Source organism: Bemisia tabaci, unplaced genomic scaffold (assembly GCF_918797505.1).
Source record: "Bemisia tabaci unplaced genomic scaffold, PGI_BMITA_v3".
Taxonomy (NCBI): domain Eukaryota; kingdom Metazoa; phylum Arthropoda; class Insecta; order Hemiptera; family Aleyrodidae; genus Bemisia; species Bemisia tabaci.
In genome coordinates, this window is record NW_027311756.1 from 151,170 (window position 1) to 172,184 (window position 21,015).

The following is a 21,015-nucleotide window of genomic DNA, read 5'->3' on the forward strand; positions in this document are numbered from 1 at the left end:
GGCATTTCTCTCGCTTATGTAAATCCAGGAATATACCTGAAACATCAGAAGCCCTAGTCCTGTCGATTTCAGGAATCATTTTTTTTGTGCCACAAACTCAATAAGGACGTATGACCAAATGGATCTAGTTTAGGAGGAAAGGACCAACCTGCTGAAGAGACATGGGGTCTGCTACAATCAACACTGAGAAGAGAACTCAGAAAAAATCAGTGTGAAATTCTGCTCATGGGTAAAGCCCATGAGTGGACACCTTGCTGCACAGAAAACTTGGCTCTCTCCTGTTTAATGGATGCTTTACGCATGTGTAAAATTCGATGACTTTCATGTCAAAGGGGAATCCCCTGAGAGAACTGAGCCCGAGGATATCCTTGGTTTCCTAATTGAAAGATTATTGGATCATCATCCAAAGAGGGAGGGGAAAATTTTACAACAACTCTTTGCTGGTCAAAATTCTGTTGATCAATCCAAAATTCTAGATGTTTGGAAGTTAAAAATCCAAGTCATAGAAAAGTTAGTCATTTTTCTCACCAAAATTTTGGGAGAACCGTTCTCCTCAAAATGGAAGTTAGCTGCCAGATTATTCTCAAACGCCTCGAGTGAGCTGTTCCAAAAAAGCTTGGCCGCTAGCTTCTTCTTGAGGGAGACAGTTCTCTTGAATTAGAAAATTTGAATTGTACCAAGACACTAGCAACCAAAGATGCATTAATGGCTGCCCCATCGATGGAAGAGGAGATGTTGTCTGCTAGCTTTTTAAAATCGAGGATTGAAATGTTTCGGCGAAATTATGACTGGCAAATTTCTTTGAGAGAGAACACCAGTTGGTGACCATGCGGACCATCGGACCGGAAAGTTGCAATTTGGCAAAAATGGCCTAAAATTAGCCTTTTTTTGAATTATGGCCTGTAAATCGCCAAAAATTAATCTGACGACAAAATTAGTTATTTTCAAAAATACAGCGTTAAAAAATCGTTCCTTTACTCATTTTTGCTCCAGGCAAAATCAAGCGCGCTGGCAGGCCCCGAACTTTAAAAAATGAGCGATAAATGCGTTTTTATGCGGATTGTGGTCTGCAACTCGCCAAAAGTTGATCTGAAGACAAAAGTAATTATTTTCAAAAATACAGCTCGTTAAATTTCCTAGAAAATCGTTTCAGAACACTTTTTTGTTAAAGGCAAAAGGAAGCGCGATATATGATGGCAGGCGCCGAACTTTGAAAAATGACCGAAAATTTCGTTTTTTTTGCGGTTTTTACCCTATGTCTCCTGTTATACCCGTCTGACGAGTAATTTCTGGACGAACTAAATGAAGATGATAAAATTTACACTGAGGTTTTGGACCATTATTGCCTTGTTAGAATATGGCATAAGCTCTTTGGAAAGTCAGGTTTAGCGGTCATGCATGCACCGATACTGTTAATGCTGCTTGTTTGCATCTTTTATCTATGTGCCTGGCTCGGCGCATTTCAGCCGTCTGTTGTGTTATCACCAGAGATGGAAAATTTCATGAAATTTATTCGAGTGAAATTTCGCGCGTGAAATTTCATAAAATTTCATGAAATTTATTGAAACTTTTGGGGATACATTCAGGATGCTAAGAAACGCCTAGAAAGAGTAATTCTAAATTTTGAAATTTTTCACCCTAAGCCTAAAACATCCGCGCGTTGCAAATGTTTTCGTTGAGTTTAGAGGTTAGTTGGGGTTTTTCTCTCTAAACTCCCCTTTTTGCCCCCTCTTTGTGTCTGGCACCTTCAGTAAAGTAGCATAATACCGCAGCATCAACAGAAAGACGATCTGAAACGCTTTCAGACCTCCAAAGGTTCAATCAATAATTCTAAAAAAAAACTAATAAATTTCAACTTTTGTGAAATTTATTTGAGACTTATGAAATTTCATTTTCCATCTCTGGTCATCACTCCTGCAGATTGCGCTTAAATCTTAAGTATGTGGCAACACTGCAATGTGTTGAGTTCCCTATTTTTTACATTAAGGTATGGAACTTAGTGTAAATTGTATCATCTTTACTTAATTTGTCCAGAAATTACTCGTCAGATGGGCGAAAAAGGAGACTTGCGTCTATTTCTATTAAATTACCAAGGAATCAATGTAACCATTGCCACCCAGGATTTTTGCAGGCTCTTTTCCTTATTTGCCTGGACTACCACGTCTATAGAAAGGACACTGATTCAGAATTCGTGAAGAAGAAGAGGAACAAGGACCTCGAGCTGGAGCTGGTGGGTCTTGTTTCATATGGGAATTAATTAATTCCCATATGAAATGGCCGCGGCCATTTTAAAATGGCCGCGGCCGCAATGGTAGCAGTGCATAGGGTAGGTGGGGGTACAGAGTATGCAAGAGTATGCATTTTTTGGTTTTTCCTGTATTTCCGTGACCGAATCGACTTTTAAGGCGGGAAAAGGGGTCAGGTACCTACTGCAAGCCCTCACGCACAAGTGCCCTGCGTTGTCCGAAGTTAGAAATCAAATCCATGGCCGTGACGAAGTTTTTAGAAAAATGTGAAAATTCGTACTATTGCCCCATTTAATGGGGCAAAAGTACGCAGGTGAAATTTTGTTTTTAAAAACATCACCTGGGCTCCAAATTGCTGTTGTATCCCGGAAAACGACTGAAACTGGTCTCAAAGGGTTCCAGTAGTGCCTAACCACTTTTACTTCGAAAAAAAAAAGTAATAATTCAGTCTCCACAAGCTCCCAAATAATTTTCGAAGTCAATTTTTTTTAAACAGGAAAAGAACAAAGTTAAATTGCCCAAATTGAACGAAGGAACTTAAAAATGTTTTAAGATACTGAGTTGCCTACATCTTCTATGTTGAAATTCCTATACATCTCCCTCCCCCCACTTTTTGGCGCGTACTTTTGCCCCATTTTTGGCTGCGTACTCTTGCCCTATTTGTAAATATTGGACAATATAAACTAAAACTTTGGGCCCAAGGCCCAAGGTGTGAAAACAACTACGGCTTATTAAAGCCAACACTATAACACTTTGATATGGTGCCTGTCCGATTTTTCCATCAACTATTCTACTCACAACAAACAATACAAATACTAAAAGAATCGATCTTTTTCGCATGAAAAGTGAATTTGCCTCATAATTCCGTCAAAACACATCCGCTTCGAATAAAACTTTGTCAACAGGTGAAACTCAATGTTGCCAACAACCAACACCCGGTAGCATTATACATTCAAACAAAGCGCGCGAAAAAAGTGCGGTGCGTACTCTTACCCCCACCTACCCTACGTATTTTCACGTATGAGTCTGCGTTCTTAATTTTGATTTATAATGTGACAGGTTTAATTTTGTGAAGATGCGAGTCGTAGCTCTTTTAAAGTTTTACCGGCACATCGCTTTATTGGATGTACATAAATCTTTTAGGCAAATTAAAACTGTTGATTTTATTCTACCCAAAGCCTACATCGGTTTTTGTCTCGATTGGACCCGCTTTTGGTGCTAAATTTCAAAAGTTTCAAAACAACAACCGCAGGTCCTTACCATCCCACCGTTTTCATAAACGGGCGCGCAGATGGCACGCCGCCTGGTAAAAAATAAACATTGCACTTTTCTTTGGCACCACTGTATAACGCGCTCAGCTCTCGAGCCAAGCAGCTGAACACGTAGTGGATCGCAGATGGGGGCGTCCACCAGACAGAGAGACCTAGAAAAGGGGGGTAGATCTAGGGGGATGTAAGAGCCCTGTCACTCTAAATAAATAGTCACCTACCTCGAGAATGTATCCTAGTATCCTAGGGAAAGGAGGAACACATGAACTAGGGGGTGGCCACTCTTGTATTGGGGTGTAATATACAACGATATAATAATAAGCGCCACACAGGTACGCACAGAAAACAATCTCACACAGAACAACTCTTAACAACTAGGGGTCAGTTCGCTGCCGGTAGGGACCGGGGGACGTACCGCATTCGGGCTACTCAACAGGGAAGGCACCACGGAAAGGGCGCAGGATACGACAAGGCCGAGGTTTCCGGGTGGAGCACACGGGCAAGGAGGCAAACGCGACTGACTTCAGGAGGCTTCAGCGAGGTCCTCGTGGGTCCCCAGGCTTGCGAACTTAGCGTCATTTCCCACGGTTCGCTCGCCAAAAACCTCCTGACTTTGCATGTAACATCCGTCGTAGGCTCCGAAATCCAGGAAAGACTAGGACTGGCTGTCGCCGTTCCGTGGATTTCGGAGCCCGACGCCCGAGGGAGAGATGTCCCAGTTAGCAGGATTCTTCTCTGCCATTTATTTTCCGGAGCCACTCTGGAGAGCTGTCCAGGGGCGGCGATTGTTACGCGTAGATGAGGCGCCTGAGAGGCGGCTCCCCGGGGCATGTGGTGCCTAGGTTTTACCGCTGGTCCGCGTCAGGTTTTACCCCGCTCTTGGATGTGGCGCGGAGAGATGGGTTTCCCACTGCGAGAAGCGCCCTCTGTCCCTCTCGCCCTGGTCCATCGGGTATGCGCAGCGCATCGCCTATCTTATTTCGCTCTCACTCGCGCCGCCGACCGCAACGTGATCGCTGTTCGTGTGTATGTGCATCTGTTTCTGTTGTTTGAGTTTCTTGTTCCGAGTCCAAGTTTTAAGTTTTCATCGTTTTCATCCTCCTCCTCCCAGCCGCGAAGTTGCTGTTAGCCGTTACTTTTGTAATCCTCCCTGTAAGTACATACTTCATCAAAGCTTTTGTGTTTTAATCATCTGCAGTTATTTAACAGTCACTTCGTATCTCTGTTTGAAAGTATCTTTTGCTGATCCGTACATATTCAGAGTACTCATGCCAGGTAACCTCAAATCACCGCAGATGGGCCCTGTTTCGGTTAATTTTACCATTTTCAACCGTTCGCCTACATGGGGGGTGATTTTATTTTAGTTCTTTTCCGCCAGAAAACAGTAGATTTAGTCAGGGAATGCAATTATCAAAAAATACCGTCCCACAAGATTCTTCCTCTCGGCCATGCAGGCGAACGAATCATGTTTCAGGTGAAGAGAGACAGAATTTTAAGGGTGAAATCAGATGAAGTCGGGAAAGTAAACTGAGATAGGATAAAGAGTGCTGACAGATGCTACCCGTTAAACGTGAACATGGATTGGAGCCTCCCACTCTAGCCCAAGAGGATGTATTTTCTTTCCAAAATACCTGTATTCAGTCATGGTTGAGAATGTCTTATTTCACTCCTGCGTAATTTTAATATTCATGATGAGTAGTTCATGATATTACACGGAGCAGATAGGGCTTTGTCTTGTTTTGTCTTGCTGACACAGCCAGTTAAAGTTTCAACAGTCTGCGGGCCGATTATCGAAATTTAAACCAGCCCGATAAGACATCGAATTGCGATATATTGCACGGTTAAGATAGGGCTATGTCTTGTCGTGTCGGGCTGACATAGTTTCAATAATCGGGCCGCAGGATCCTGGTGTTGTATTTCCCGCAATGTATTCAACTGCTAGCTATTAGAATTGTGCAGCCAGAAACACAGCTTAAAAGCAGCTTCTTTCACTCTCTTGTACATAGAAAGGTGCGCAAAATTTTTCTTGCTCATGGTTCAGTTGGGCGCATTCACCTCAAATTGTAGTAGGTATGTGCCCTAAGTTCATGTGCAGGTATAGCCCCTCTTATAATAATCTTGTCCTGTTGGGACCAAATCTTTTTTAATAGAAAAAATCCGCTTATATTTTGAGATGAGAAGAAACGAGCATTATGGAACAAACTTGAGAGCAGACATCTTTCATGTAAGCGGTGGATATCTGGTGCGGGAATCCCATTATCCTTGTTAAGTGAGAAACTCTTATTTTACTTCTGGAGCAATCAAGACTCCGCATAATATTATAATCAACATATAATGAACTTTCAGTAGAAGCAACTACAGGGTGCTTTGCAGACTGCCTGAGAGATTTAATAATGAAGGTAAAGTAAAATATGAATACTTCAAGTGACAGAACTGATCATGAAGGTAGACCATTTTTCCCCCTTTGAAGTGCGATAATTTTGCAGATTTTAATAATTAATATATGGTATTCATTGTCTTTAATCTGTAAGGTTCCATCAGATGTCAATGATCAATTTTGACCTATTTCAGAGGCATCTTAGTATTGTTGGCTCTTTCAGTTTCCTTCTTGAGATTTTAGAATAGGGTCGATGTGAAATCTTATTTTTGGTGTAATTTTGCTAAATTTTTTGTGATATTTCATTGGATTTTTTTTTTCTCTCTGCAGGAGGTCCTATTCTGTTTTAAAATTATCATCCTTGTGTGCCATCTGCCATCACTGCATTTTGAACTTCTCTCTGTTACTTACAATCATCCGATAAAAAGTGGAGGTGCTGCAGCCTTGCTCAAGGTAAGGTTTCTCCGATTTAAATTTATTATGCCTGTTGGAAATGGTTTAAAAGCAAGAAATATAAGCAATTGATTCTCAATGAAAAATTTCGCCAATCATAAAAGCTTTCCTCATAACATCTTGAGTTTTTACAGTAGCAAGACTGATGTTGCCAACCAATGGACAGGGGCAACCGTGGGTGGGGAAATTGATACAATGAAAGTGGGTGCATCTTACGCGAGTTAATTGAAACTGGTGGAAGATGAAATTGCATGTTTGGGTATCTATTGGTCTCATTCAAATGAAATTCGGCTCAGTCTTCTAACTTACCTGGTTCGATTGGTGCACATCTAATTTTTGAGAACAAACACTACCCATCAGCAGTTACGCTGTAACCATGTTCATTTTATTAATTTATAGGAGGTTTGGAGCTTGCTGTTTCTGCTAATTATGATGCGCTTTCTCTTTGATTCTAATTAAATTAACTCGCAAACCTCGGAAAGGGAAGCATAACAGAGACCCTGTTCTTTCGTCGAGCCTTGATAATTGAATCTTAGATTTCATGAAAAGGTTTTTTGTTGAGGTCTCTCATTTTCTCTTTGCCTTCTTTTGCTGCAGGGAAATCAGATTCTAAGTTTCAAAATGATTCTCTTTTCAGATGGAGCCTGAAGCTGAAATAGTAGTAAAAACTAGGAAACGGTTCCATGAAATGACAGAAAGGGGTAAACGTAAGCACCTTACAGCACTTGCTGAGAAACAATCTCGGCAACTGAAGGCTGCGAGGAATGTTTCTAATATTTTTGGTTCTAATGAATCGTGTGAGACACATTACAACTACGATGCAGATATTGAAGAGAACAGCTCTTTGAACGAGGAAGCGTCTCTTCATGCAACAGAGATCAGTTCTGATAGGAGTGTTTCAGATGTTGATGCCGTCAGTAATATTGATGAAAGCGATTCAAATTCTGATTTTTTATGTGCCAGCGAAGACTCGGAAGCAGAAATAATTAATGAGGAAGCGTTCTACGACACATTCGTTCACCACTCAGCCGAGGAAGCATTTAGAAATCTTGAACAGGACCGCTCTCTAAACATTCTGCAACTGTTAATACAATGGGCTCTGTTGTATAAAGTAAAAATGAATGCTCTTTCAGCTTTATTGAAGCTCCTAAGGCAATTTCCTAATTTTTCTCACATCCCAAATGATGCTCGCACTCTGCTGAAAACTCCTGTTGCAGAGAAAGCGGAAGCAATTGATGACGGCCAGTACTATCATTTTGGTTTGATGAATAGTTTAACACCAGGCCTTAAACACATACCACCCTCTATGACCAAGCTGAAATTGATCCTTAATTTTGATGGATTGCCTCTGTTTAAGAGCACTGATAGCCAGTTTTGGCCAATTTTAGTTTCAATACTGGGGCTTGGACAAGTATTCATGGCTGGTCTATATCATGGATACAGTAAACCTGCAGATGCAGAGAAATATCTCTCAAAATTTATTGAAGAGCTGAAGGCGTTAATTAAGTCAGGAGTCCTTCTCCCTGATGGAAGGGTTCTGCCGGTTGAAGTTTTTTGTGTTTGCTGCGATGCACCTGCAAAATCTTTCATTCTAGGATGTAAAGGCCATACTGGCTACTGGTCCTGCACTCGTTGTACACAGAAAGGCGAGTGGATTGGTGGTAAAGTTGTTTTTCTCGAAACAAACGCCCCCCCACGAACCCATGACGATTTTTTAAAGAAAACTGACTCCAACTTTCACCACAAAGCATCGATTTTTGAAAGTGTTACTGGAATAAATATGACTAGCTCTTTTTGCTTAGATTTTATGCATGTGGTCCTATTAGGAGTGCAACGAAAAATGCTGAAGCTTTGGGTTCTTGGTACTGTTCCTTTTAAGCTTGGCTCCACTGCCGTCTTTCAATGTTCCCAACAACTTTACGGCCTTAGAGCCTATATACCCTCTGAATTTTGCCGCAAACCAAGACACCTGGATTTGATCAAGCGGTGGAAAGCGACAGAGCTCCGGCAGTTCTTACTTTACACAGGTCCAGTAGTTCTGAAATCTGTGTTGGAAAAGAAGAAATATGAAAATTTTCTTGTTTTGTCAGTGGCTATGAGGATTTTACTATGCCCAACTTTGGTTTTACAAGATGGATTCATCCAGTACGCCCGCCAATTACTTTTAAACTTCGTTGAAGCTTTTAAAATTTTGTACGGTACTCAATTCATCACGCACAATTTCCACAACCTTATTCACTTGGCAGACGATGCTGAGCGGTTCGGACATCTGAATTTAGTGTCTGCATTTAAATTCGAGAACTTCCTGCAAGTTCTAAAGAATATGGTACGCAAACCCAGTGATGAATTAATGCAAGTCATCAGAAGGCTTGGTGAGCAAATTGCTTCAGAATCTCAGAGACCAATTGGTGACATCTCAAAATCGGACGAAATACAACTCTCTGGTAAAGAATGTGCTCATGGTGTTCCTTACGATGATCTATGCCAACCGCATTATTCTTCCATTACAATCAAAGGATTCTTGGTTTCCACCAAAAAATCAGATGCATGTGTTGGAACATCTGATGGCAAAATTGTTGTTGTAGAGGGTGTCTCATATTCCCCGCGAAGGAAAGGTCTTGTCATTGTCGGGCGATATTTCATACAGCGGTCAGAATTTTTTACCTCTCCTTGCTACAGCTCACTTGTGGGTATTTACAAAGTAGGCAAGTTGTCTCCTGTTCGATGCTGGCCTGTTACCACCATCAAAATGAAGTATGTTCTCCTGCCTCTCCGCTCGGAATTTGTTGCGCTGCCTCTTCTCCACTCTGATTAGCACCGATATTATCTTAGCAATTGTAGTTCACAAATCTTACCTCACTTCAAAGGTAAGATGATTAACAAATTTTGTCTTAAATTCTATTTTTGGAAGAGCATAGCATTACTTGGCAGGCTTTGGGTGATCCTTGGTGTACTAAGATGAGCGATGATCACCTAGGATCATTAAGTTTTTTTGGTTCCTATAAACCACGGGCAATATAAATTTTGGGGGAAAGGGTGAGAGTTATGTAGCGAATAGCGTTGTCGCTTTTCAAGGGTGGGAGGTCCTAACACTTCGGATTTCAGCGTATGAAAATGCAGGAACAGGAAACTTTCTGTACATTATGTCATGCTAATGGATGGAAACTACTGTTCTAAAGCATTATGTGTTTCGCTCAAGTGGGATTTTCCCGTGGGGGGGGGGGGGGCCTAGAAAGATGAGAGGTAACCCTGCTGAATTCATCCTCACTGAAATGAAAGTATCCCAATATCCTGCCCTTTGTGCTTCTGGACGGTGGATTTTTTTTTATAATTTGCAGTTCCCAGCTTAGTTTGCTGCTTCCTGTGAAAGAATCTTGGGAATAACCTGCATGAATTTCTTTTTCTTCTCAATCAGCAAAATGGTAATTTACCTACTTAGCTCAGGGAGAGAGGAAAAGCACCTGAGAATTAACAAGCAAAATCTTGGAAAAGCAATGAATTAGAAAAAAGATCTAACCGAAGTGAATGAAATGCCATCTGCATAAAAGACTGATACATTTCCTCCATGAAAAGTATGTGATTTTCAGCGAGAAAGTAGATCAAATTTTTACATAAGAATTTTTGTATCTATGTGGTGGAAAATACATTCCTCTTATTTTATACAAAAGAAAACAGGAAAGTCGACGTAAAAGGAAGAAATTATGTTTGGTTTTTCTTCCAAATTAAGAGAGGGAGAAAAAAAAAGGATACTTGATTGTTTCAATCCTATCTCTTCCTTTCCAGCGCCTACTATTGATAGAGAAAAAAGTTAGAAAATATGTATTAATTAAGACTAATGTTGAATAAAAGTATATGTCTTAGATTTTGTATTTGAAGAAAACAGACTTTTTCTCCTCATCTTGAATGTACTGTTCACCTGTGTGTACTTCGATCACTAATCAAACGCCCTCTTACGTCTTTTCACAGGCAGAAAGAATGGCAGCTGTTCCATTTACCTTTGCCATTGTCACTCTAGAAGAGCATGCCGATGGATTAGTTATAATAAGATCAAATTGGATTTCAAAAGAGGCGCCTAACTACTGTTTCTATCCGGCCAAGGTCAAAGACATGACAAAATTTTTGCAGAGGCGTGATAACGTCAAACCCAGCGAGGATTGGAGTGCTGAAAAAATTCGCCTCTTCCAAAATCATATACGTAAGGACAATGTTTGTGTGCATAATTTTTACATGTCTCATAACGTAAATTTCTAAAAAAGGTTGACAAGCTACCTTATACACTGTTAGGCTACCACCTCTTATGTCCAAGTTGAACAAGGAAGTGCCACTTGCATACGCCAGATGCTTTCCACGTTGGATTCGTCACATTGCAAAATTCTGATACATGCCTTCCACTTTGGATTTGTCACATTGCAAAATTTCGATCCAAATCTAAATCATTCTGTAGAATTATTCCTCGTCCTAAGTTTGTGCAGTTTGAGATAGATATTTTTTTTCCCCCCAAATAATGGTCACGGAGAATTCCTTGGGGGTTTTTCTCTGTAGCATAAAGTTGCAAATTTTCACCAGTTTTTTCTTTGTTTTGAATAATGGATTCCTGAAAATTTAAAATTTTGATGAAAAATTTGGTGCTCTATGTTTTTTATGCTAGCTTCAAAATAAATTAGTGCCCCCCCCCCCCCCCCCCCCCAAGTCTAAGATCCAAAATTAATTCATGCCCTAGAGGATTAATGCGCAAATTGAAAGTTTGGAAAAGTCGAGTTCTGCCACCAATTTGTTTTTTACTCAATTTGTTTCCTGAAAGTAAGTAAGACCACCAATATCTTAATTTTTCCCTCCAAATCATTACGTTCAGCTAATCTTGCAAGATTCATTACCTCATGAAAGCATTTCTATCTTCATGTCCCTTTATTTTTCCACAATTTCATAGACAGGATGAAGGGAGAGAGACGGTGAAATCTAGCGGAAATGTTACTAGGTAGTAAGTTTTCTTAAACTGAAGAGTGGCTCTTGTAATCATGTATAGATCATGCGTTCAGACCCAATATGAATGCCCGTTTCTCAGAGGGAGGGGGCACCAAAATCATCTGGTCACTTTATGATACAATCTTACAATTTCATGCTAATATTTTCATGATACGGTTTTTGTTGCAGCAACCTACAAGGAAGCATTCACGAGGATGCTCTACTTTATGGAGCACTCCGGAGAATCGGCTGCTTCAGAAGCAGAAGCAGGGGGACGCAGAAAGAGGACAATCACTGCACCTGCCCGATTTGATTCAAGTGACGATGAGAATTCTCAGCCGACAAGGAAGCAAGCGAAGAAGCCGTCACAGAAGAAAGGCAGTAGCCAACCAATAATCTCAGAACCTGCGAGTACAGCACTGCCCCCATTCCCACAACCACCCCGTAAACCTCTAACTCCTAGAGTGGTTGACACTAACTATATGAGAGAACTGTTAATAACACCAGAAGCATGGAGAGACACATACGAGGATGTAGAGGACTCTCAAGATATTGGCACATACTTTGCAGGAGGAGAGGACCTTCATTCGAGAAATGAAGAAGACAGACAGGCTCATTTTGATAGTGACATAGATATCTCCGCATTAAATGTAGAGATCCCTTTTACCCCGCCACCGCAAGCGGAGATTGCTGCACCCTCAAATTCCATCCCTCTTACCCTGCCACCGCAAGCGCAGAATGCTCCACCCTCAAATTCCATCCCTCCTAACCCGCAAGCGCAGAATGCTCCACCCTCAAATTCCCAACAGGAAGTAGTAAATAATCCACCTGGCGAGGAGCTGGAAGAGCTGCGAAATTTAACAACACAGGAGCTCCTGTTAAAGCTTTATGGTTAGTATCTAACAATGAAATTTATTAAGTGAAATGAGGCATAACAATTTTTTTTCAGAATTGGGTAGTAAATATACTTTCTCCTAAGAAGAAACAGTCTCACAAATAGAACATTTGCAATCAAACGCAGGAGCAATTTCGTGCTTGCCACAATGCATCAAAGATACAATGAAACCGAAAAGTCTCCATCTAGAGGTTTTCACAACTGACTGTATTAGAGATTCAATCGCAAAATTGGTAATTGAATGTGTTGATATACAGGATACCTTAAATGCTACCCAGTCAGAGATTAAGCTTCCCTACTGTTGCAAACCTTGTTTAAGTGGTGGCAGTATGCATAAAATTGTATGTTAGGAATCTGAACATTTGGAAAGTGTAGTTCGTGTTCAAAGTCGGCCAAGGGTTGTAAGAATTTGAAAAATGTAGTTGATTTTTCTAATTTTTGGCACTATTATAATTGATGCATATTGAATTTGTTTCAGGAGAGATAAAATCCGGATTTCATGACTTTGGAAACAGATTAAGCAATCTTGAGAAGGATGTTGCATACCTCAAAGCGACAGCAAAATCAGGCGGGCTGATCGGGCAAAGCGTCAACAAAGCTCCGATAATTAGTCTCGCTAATTTATACCCTGCAGGCCTCCCGTGCAAGTCCTCTGTGGAGGTTGAGGCTCTTGAAAATTTCTTGAATGAAAACGCAGACACCAGGAAGAAGTTTGTGAGTATTGATTCTTTTCTTTTAAGTATCTGATCTTCTATTTGCTCTCCTAATGACACACTCGTATTGTACTGTTGTTTCACATGAGGAGGAAGAAATCTGAGAGGCCTTGAAACACCGGAGGAAAGATGTCATACGAGTGTGAAAAGTGTTTTGAAAATTGTAACCGATTTTACTGTTTGGTTATTGAGTAATCGGGTAGAAACCAGCCCTCTCTTTGAGTTTGTTTCCTGTGTTTTTACCACATGAGAACCTTGATCGCAGCTCAGTTCATGCTAATACTTCAAGTATTAAGTATGATGATGCAGAGATGAAACGTGTCAATGAATGTTTTTGTTATGTTTTTGTTTTTTGTTATGATGCTGTGTTGAGAAATAAACTGCTAAGTAAGGAAAATTATTAACGTGAATTGTCTAAAAGATGAGTTTTTGACACTTTCTTTTCCTGAAAAAGATGTATATTTGAGTCAAGAACATGATGTTAACTTGAATTTGCTACACTCTAAATTATAACATTAAAATTATTTATCAATGTTTGGTTTGTTTCATTAGTTCCAGGGTCTGTTGCAGCTGGGAGGGGCAAAGCCCGGAGATATCATCAGGGAAGTACTGAGAACCCTCTTAAGTAATCGAGCAGCCAAGGAATATAGCTACCAAGGGGAGGGATCGAACAACAAGGCGTTTCAAACTTTGCTGATACATGACATGGCCCTGCGTAAGTCATACTTTAATTTTTCCTTTCCTTGGAATAGACCTCATTTGAGAGATGTTTCCTCATAATCTGCTTAGCAGGAAAAGGAGGAAGGGGCGAGCAGTTGAGTGTGAAGTGAAAGGTTTCATTCGAGCATGAGCTCTTACATTTGAAAACTTAAAGTATAAAGTGCATCGAATGAAGCTTTGTATGTTTTTGTTAGGATCAATAAAATGAAGGAACAAAGACACTTTTCATGTAGGTGTGGAACATGACAGCTGATCACACTCGTCAGTCCATGATTTTAAGTGCTGAATAATTAATTGAAAATGTGTAATGATTGGAATTTTTTGTGTAAGTATAGTTACTAGATGATAGTAGTTACTGATGTGTCAGAAAGTGCCAATCTTAAAAATAACATAACTGTGTTGAAGTGCAAATATTGTGTACTGTCTAATGCCCTCCTACTTATATCTTCCCTTGTTTGTTACAGATGCTGTACGAGCAAACCCACAATTTCACGATTACACAGCCAGTTCATTCAAAGAAGTCGTGGAAAACTGGCTGCGAAATGCCAGCAAAAGGCTGCTTGCTGAAGGAAAGAAAGTCCCTCGAGGACCCCAAAGAGTGCCAGATTATGTATAATTGTTGTTAAGTTTGAAATCGTATTTTATATGTGTGTATTTAGTGTATATATATTTTTCCTGTCAATAAGTGCTGTAGTCATTTTTTTTTCTTCTTTTTTTGTAGTCTTTTTATAGTTGTAGGTGTGTTTATAGTGGAAAAGTATTTACTTGCAAATAATTTTATATTTTTATTAAATAAAAATTCCTAAAAGCATGTGCACTCAATCATAGTTTTTTCCTACTACATGTCTCACTACTTGAAAGTAAGCTCTTTCAGCACTATTTACAGTGTTCATCTCTCTAGATTTTCAGATCATACGTTATTTTGGCCCCATACGATATAACTTTCACAATAACTTGAAATGCTGGAAGTTAAGAAACAGCTTAGAAAACATAGTGTGTTGTGGGTTTGATTGTTCAAATGTGTGGAAGAGGTTTTACATTTAATATTAAATAATTTCCCCCTTTTTTTCTGTAAATTTTATCAAAATAAGTTCCAAAGATAATCGTATGGTGTTGAAATCGGACAGAAATGTAGCACAGCAATTAGCCGCTTTGATAAATTGATGCTCCCTGATTGTCTACTTTTTCGCTTGCATGACTGCTGGACTCGAAATCCAAAACAGTACTTTTTTTTCCATTGCATACAATTAATTTGAATATAATTAGATACTATCATTAGCTACATCAATGAGCCATTTTGGAAAGTTGATGACCCCTGATGGTCTGGTTTTTATTTATATGGCTGCTTGACTTTAAGTCCAAAATAGTATTTTTCAAATTGCAAGCGTTTTAATCAATCAATCTTCAGTACAATTTTTATTTTTTTTAAAAAAAAAAAAGTCTGTCGCTACTCTCTGTGAAGCATTTTGAAGTTCTTTTTTCTTTTTTTCCAAATATAAAATTTCTTTCCTGTTATATGGTAAAATTGGACTTGAGCATTTGCAGGTTGGAAAATACTATTTTGAACTTAATGTTAAGCGAGCACAAAATTGAGTAAGTAGACACTTTAGGGATGAGCAAGTTTTCAAAGCGGCTACTTGCATAGAAGACAACATCTTTTTTAATAATCATGGTTTCCTCACAAGGAATGCTCGAGAAAAATTCGTTCTTTCCTTTTCTAAAAAATCTTTATTCAATAAGGGAGAAGGAGTGTAGTGGCATGGAAGAGGCCTGGAAAAAAAATAATGTAAATACCCGCACTAACTTGGAGACCTCTTACATCCAACACTAGCTGCTTCCTAATTTAAAAAAGTCTGAAATGAAGAATTAACTACAAAGAAAAGTAAATGAACGGATTTTTCCCGTGCATTTCTTGGGAAAACATTAAGATTGCACGGGTCCGACCGAGATTCCACTGGGCCCTGAGAGGAACCCGGCTAAACCCGCGCCAGCGATGTCTCTCCGCGGCCTCTCTTGGTTGCCCGTGGGAGCGGTCTCGGGAGGCGTGCTGGACACACTCTCCAACCGGCTAAATTCGCGGAACTACGAAAAGGTAGAGTCTCTCTCCCGCGCGCGTCGGAGAAACCTGATTTTTCTCCGCGACACGCGCAGGATGCGGGTTGGTTTCCAGTCTTGCTAACTGGGGTGCGAAATAGAGAGATTCCTCGGGCTATCTGACAACAGCCGTGTCTGGCGATGTCACCACGCGAGTGTCTGCCGGAAATCTCTCTGCTGCATCATGAAAAACCTCGTGGTTCGACTGATTTTCCGGGAGCGATGCCAGCCCAATGCTTTCAAGACGCGGCGCTTCGATATTCCATTATACTCCCCCCACAACGACACAGGATAATGACCTCATTATCCGTAGTGGGTCACAGGAAGGCCGGGCGTCTTGGAAGCACCGCGCCGGAACCGCGGCCGGCGTCGGTGGGGTCACGGAACTTGTGTGCTTGTAAACATTGCTTTTTAGGTAAGCGAGAAATAAAAAGAAAAAAAAATTGGTGATTTTTCCGTCGTGCCTGCCCTGTCGGAAGGCAATTCCCTGCTACTGCCATCCTTAAATCTAATTAGGTTCAATTTTTGTACATATTTTTAGTGCTTTATCGCAAGAATTTATTGATATAAGGGAAGTCTAAAGTTTAACTAATCTAATGTAATGAAATGAATGCTAATAGGATGCTACTACGAGATGCACTGTACATGTGTTTTCTAAAATTTGACGCCGGTCAATGCTCGGACGTAGTCGCTGGCGCTGTGCGAAGAGATCAGCAGCTGACGAGAGAGTCACTGACACTCGGCGCGGGGCCAGAGGGTGGGAGGCTTCTCTTCGTATCGGGTGTCTCGAACAGCTGAGCGTTGTTCGGCGTGTAAACTTTTGGCAATGATTGAAGCTTGACAGGTTACGTGTTTTTACTTTGCAAAAAAAATATTTTATTCCTAAGTATGTATGTACACCTTAAGCTATTGTTCGTTACTCATTTCACTCAAATTGCGTCGGCGGGGGGAGGGGGGGGGGCGTTCGCCCTGGGCCCCCTGGAAGCAGAGTCATGGGGGTGGGGCGTCTGCCCTGGAGACCCGTGTGGCTGAGGACCGTTTGCAGTCTTGTGGACTTGTCTGGAGCCGTTAGTAGAGCGTGTTGACTGTGTTGTCTTGCGGTTTTGAGCGATATTGGCAACACTCAGGCAAGTGGCAACTGGCAATTTGGGTAATTTGGTGCTTCACGGGTTGTTGGGGGTGTGCGTCGTCGTGGGGCGAGGTTGACAGGGTTTCCCGGAGGTCCTGAGGTCGGTTTGATTTTTAGCTTTTTCGGAAAATAAAGGTTTGAGCAGTGATGTAATGGATTTACTCAAAAAATAAAGATTTTTCGCGATCTTCCCGACCTCAGTTTGCGATTTTGTGCCGGGTAATCGCAAGTAGCAAGAATAAAAAAAAGGTGGGCTTTATATAGATGATTTTGCCCCATAAAAAGAAAATTGCTATTTTCTCCTGCAGATCTCCGCCCATTGCTGTCGTGGAGATCAATTTGGTAGCCCGGAGATGTTGCCAGTTGTTGGCATGAGAAAGAGATTCAGGTTCCTGTATCCATATTCGCATCGCGGGGTTCTGCGGTGCCGGACACGGGAGCTGTCAGCAATAGATTTCGGGTGCAGATTGCAAAACGACGGTGGTGGCGCGACTGCGGATTGCACAGGAGTTAGGGCGCTCCGCGAGAATATATGAACAATACCTATATGAAGCGTGTGGCTCATTTTAGAACTTTGACTTTTAGAAGTTTTCTTGTCCGGACTGCGGGCCGAACGCTGCCTTTTTTTGACGGTATATTACAGAGAAGTGCAGGTAAAGGGGAATTGTGTCGATATAAAAGAAGGGGCAGTGGACTGATTAATCGGAATAACTGGTCAAACAGTGGTTGCCCATTTCTGAGAGTGATTCTTTTCGCTCTAAATGTTTTTACTTTTTTCTTTAGGCCTTGTCTCCACGGGCCGTTTCACGAGATTTGTCCCAGCGTTAAATTCCACTTACGAAGTTGAGAAAATATTGAGGTAATCAATATTTTTCCCAGTACCAAGTATGGTACTTGTACCCCTAGGACCCATTGAGAGGAGAGGAAGAAGTGAAACGAATTGTGCGATATTTTATTCATTACTCCATTGTTAATGTTTGTTTCGTTAAAATAATGTGTATAATTGTCAATTGAGTGCAATTATATTTTAATCCCGGTTAAATACTCGACTTTATCTAATTTATCTTCTCGCGCAAACTAGTCGCAGGACTGTATGAGCCCCGTCCCGCGGAGACGGTAACTGGGAAAAATCCCAGAAGTTTCATTCCTGCGATTCGAACTTGGGACAAATCCTATGAAAACGTCCCGTGGAGACAAGGCCTTACCTTTCTCCTCTTGTATTTTAAGGTGAATCTCTAGCGATTTAGGGACAGAAACCGCCACCACGTCGCGCTGCTACGTGAGCGAGTCTTTGAGAGTGAATAATTAACTAAGACTTGAAATTCATGCAAAAAATCGACCGAATACGCGTAGCAGCATACATTCTGAGTAGAATGATACCAAATTTGTGGGTATTATTTGCAAAAATATACCCGAATTTATGCAGACCGATTTCTTTATGGGCGGCTCAATGTGTAAGAGAGAGATAGCATGCTGTGACGTTTGTTTACATCTGGTCGCTTCCCTCCCCCCCCTTGAGGAAAGTAAGGAAGTTCGGCCGGCGATGGATGAAATTCCTTTCCTAGCCTCGGAGACCTGAGATCGGGTTCTGTTGTTATCAAAGTGTGTTCAATGTGAGGTTAGATGATTTGTATTTGAACGAAGATTTTATCGAAAAGAAAACAATTTCATCAGAGTGCTGAAGTGTTGTGGGAATATTTTACAGTCGTGAATCTGGGGTGAATTTGAATTACCTACTTTGTACTTTTATTCATCCAGCTAAATAATTGTGCAACATCTAAGGATTTCCTTTCAAGAAACTGTACCCACAAATGATGGAAACATGACATGCACAGGTATGTAATATCCTGAACTCGTAAATATTTCACAAGTTTTGTATCTACTTACTTAGAACTGAATCTGCAGCAGATGTTAAAGGATAGCATGAAGATTTTTTTCCAGCATCAATGATTGGAACTTCTTGCCGAAATCCATGCAGCAATGATTAAAACTTCAATCCTGCTGAACCAGTTTGGCATTGTATACTGCCAACAGCTATTTACTCTTTTTCAAGCTCTATTTGCATCCCTAAGATTTATCCATGCAGAGTTATACCCATTCACACGGTTGCGATTCAGGGCGATTTATTGAGTAGATAAGCAAGTTTTCCGGATTATACTTTTGTAGGTAGAGAAATTAAAAGTAATAATCGACTCTCATAGTTGGACTTGTGAAAAGTTCAATCAGGGATGACTGTTTTAGAACTAGGGAAAGAAAAGAAGCAACAAATGTCATATCAACCTGGGTGCATTATTCATCAGCGGTCCCATATCTGCAATGGTTAACCTTTACATTTATGTTGAATGGTGCTATCATTTGATGTGACGTTTGTTCATTCTCTTCTTTTGCCGGTTCTAAAGATAGGATTTTTGCCAATGTTAGGCCCCTTTGAGTGCCCTCTCACCTTCAAAATTCCTTTTCGACTGAACAGCTAGAATGCAACTGCTTCTTAGACGAATTGTGTGCCTTTTCAAGCAAGTTTGGAAAGCAGCAAGAGTCTTTGAGCCTCGGTGACTTTAGGCCAGGTGAAAAACTTATGACTGTTGTTAACATGAACCGATGCATCATTTGAATGTCAAATGAGACTAAGTGAATTAGGTCTCCTCGAACCACATTTTTGTAGAATGTCTCCAAGTTGCTACAGGCAACAATCTATTTCTTTCATATCCTTGATTCATAGTTCTTATTTTTCATATTACACAGTTTCTGGTCTCTTCTTTCTAGGATTGTGGATACCAGCCTACTAATGCTTCTCAGGTCTTGCTGGAAGGATGCCTTTTCTTTTCGGATTCCCAAACAAGATCAATTCTCTGGCTGAGATGTAACACTTTAACAATTTGCTACATTTATGTAACATGTCTAAAAAGCTCTACATCAACTAGATGATAAGTATTACTTTAGTACACTCCTGTATTTAAATTCAAATAATACAAAATATTCTTTCATCGTACCTGCTGCATTACTTTGTATACGGTCCCTCTCATTCTAAAGAAAGAAAAATCCGAAACCTTCACTCCTGCCTCTTGCAGAAGTCATTAACTACCTATAAATAAAATATTTTACTCCAACAATGACCTTTAGTAAGAATATTTACTCTCTCAAACTGTAATTCTGAGAGACTGCTTGAAATGTTGCAAACAGGGGTGCAAAATCTTCCACACATTCACATTTCAGAGGGTAGTCTACCCCCCCCCCCCCCAAAAAAAAAAATTGTTAAGTTTTTAAGCTTTTGGCTTGAAACTTTGGCATAAGGTGGGTAGTAACCTCAAACTATGATTCCCCCCAATAAAATTTGGGGGGGTGGGGGCACTCCTTCCCCTTAAAACCACAAAAGATTGAAAAAATAGGGTCATTTTGTGACAGAGATTTCTCAAGACTAGATGAATGAATTTCAATATTCTTCGGCTCATTATGTGTCTAAGTATGTTTATTACAAAGTGTCCAAAGGATTTTTCGTTTCGTGAATGGAAGTTTGTTATAAAGAAAGATTTCTAATTTTTTTATATTATTTTTAATCATCTGAGCTTATTCATAATTTTTGAAAATGAAAAAGAAAGAATATTGAAATGTTTTTCTGACATGTTGTAGCCTGAATCATGAGTTTTTCTTTTTACAAAAAAAGAAGTATATAGCTATTGTAGAACCCGAGATATCTCCCACAAGGCTCGTGAAAGCCTAAAAAAAAGGTGATGATCTGATCACTTTTTCCTGTTTTCCAGACAAAGTATACTGTTGAAATGCACCAAAAAAAAAAAAAAAAAAAAAAAAAAAATGAGATGGTTTGGGTAGACTACCCCCTTAACACTTGCCCTCCGGCTTTCCATAAAATTTCCCACCGATTGCTAAATGACAATTTTTTTTTCTTAGATATGACCTTTGACTTTAAACTTTTAAAGTTTAAAATTTTTCCTCTTCCCGCCTGCACTTGCTCGGGCATTTTCAACTCCTGGTCGCAAAGTCTCAACAAATCTTCATTCAATTCAGCCAAAATAAAAAAATTCCACTATCAAAAGTAATTTGAACATTAATATCTGTACATGTATCAAAGCTATTTAAAGATGAGTTCACAACATTTAAACCTGAAACTGAAGGCCTCAAACGCCTTTGTAATAAATAATA

At 40.2% G+C, this 21,015-nt stretch overlaps 1 protein-coding gene and 1 long non-coding RNA gene across 4 annotated transcripts; both read left to right on the forward strand.

Annotated features, from left to right (window-relative positions):
• Nucleotides 1-4,235: 4,235 nt before the first annotated feature.
• Nucleotides 4,236-15,812, forward strand: LOC109037206 (uncharacterized). 3 transcript variants are annotated; one of them, XM_019051747.2, is made up of 7 exons: nt 4,249-4,666; nt 6,222-6,344; nt 10,311-10,539; nt 11,496-12,197; nt 12,680-12,915; nt 13,467-13,629; nt 14,099-15,812. In XM_019051747.2, exons 3-7 carry the CDS (start codon nt 10,320-10,322, stop codon nt 14,248-14,250), a joined length of 1,473 nt encoding a protein of 490 aa, XP_018907292.2. In that variant the 5' UTR covers nt 4,249-4,666; nt 6,222-6,344; nt 10,311-10,319; the 3' UTR covers nt 14,251-15,812. The 3 variants fall into 3 exon arrangements, 2 of the variants coding, with proteins under 2 accessions (XP_018907292.2, XP_018907293.2); XM_019051748.2 differs by lacking the exons at nt 4,249-4,666; nt 6,222-6,344 and adding an exon at nt 8,963-9,211; XR_002009446.2 differs by lacking the exons at nt 11,496-12,197; nt 12,680-12,915; nt 13,467-13,629; nt 14,099-15,812 and adding an exon at nt 6,982-9,211 and having other exon boundaries at nt 4,236-4,666; nt 10,311-10,448.
• Nucleotides 15,813-18,081: 2,269 nt separating this feature from the next.
• On the forward strand, nt 18,082-19,846 carry LOC140225862 (uncharacterized). The gene is made up of 2 exons (XR_011900746.1): nt 18,082-18,692; nt 19,621-19,846. It is a non-coding gene; the product is annotated as an uncharacterized lncRNA (long non-coding RNA).
• The last annotated feature ends 1,169 nt before the right edge of the window (nt 19,847-21,015 follow it).

Bases quoted from the DNA above. Each gene is read 5' to 3' on its own strand.
- LOC109037206 (XM_019051748.2), top strand. From the start codon at position 9,101: ATGTTCTCCTGCCTCTCCGCTCGGAATTTGTTGCGCTGCCTCTTCTCC. The intron at 12,198-12,679 runs GTTAGTATCTAA...AATTTGTTTCAG, and splicing joins GCTCCTGTTAAAGCTTTATG to GAGAGATAAAATCCGGATTT. The intron at 13,630-14,098 runs GTAAGTCATACT...TGTTTGTTACAG, and splicing joins GATACATGACATGGCCCTGC to ATGCTGTACGAGCAAACCCA.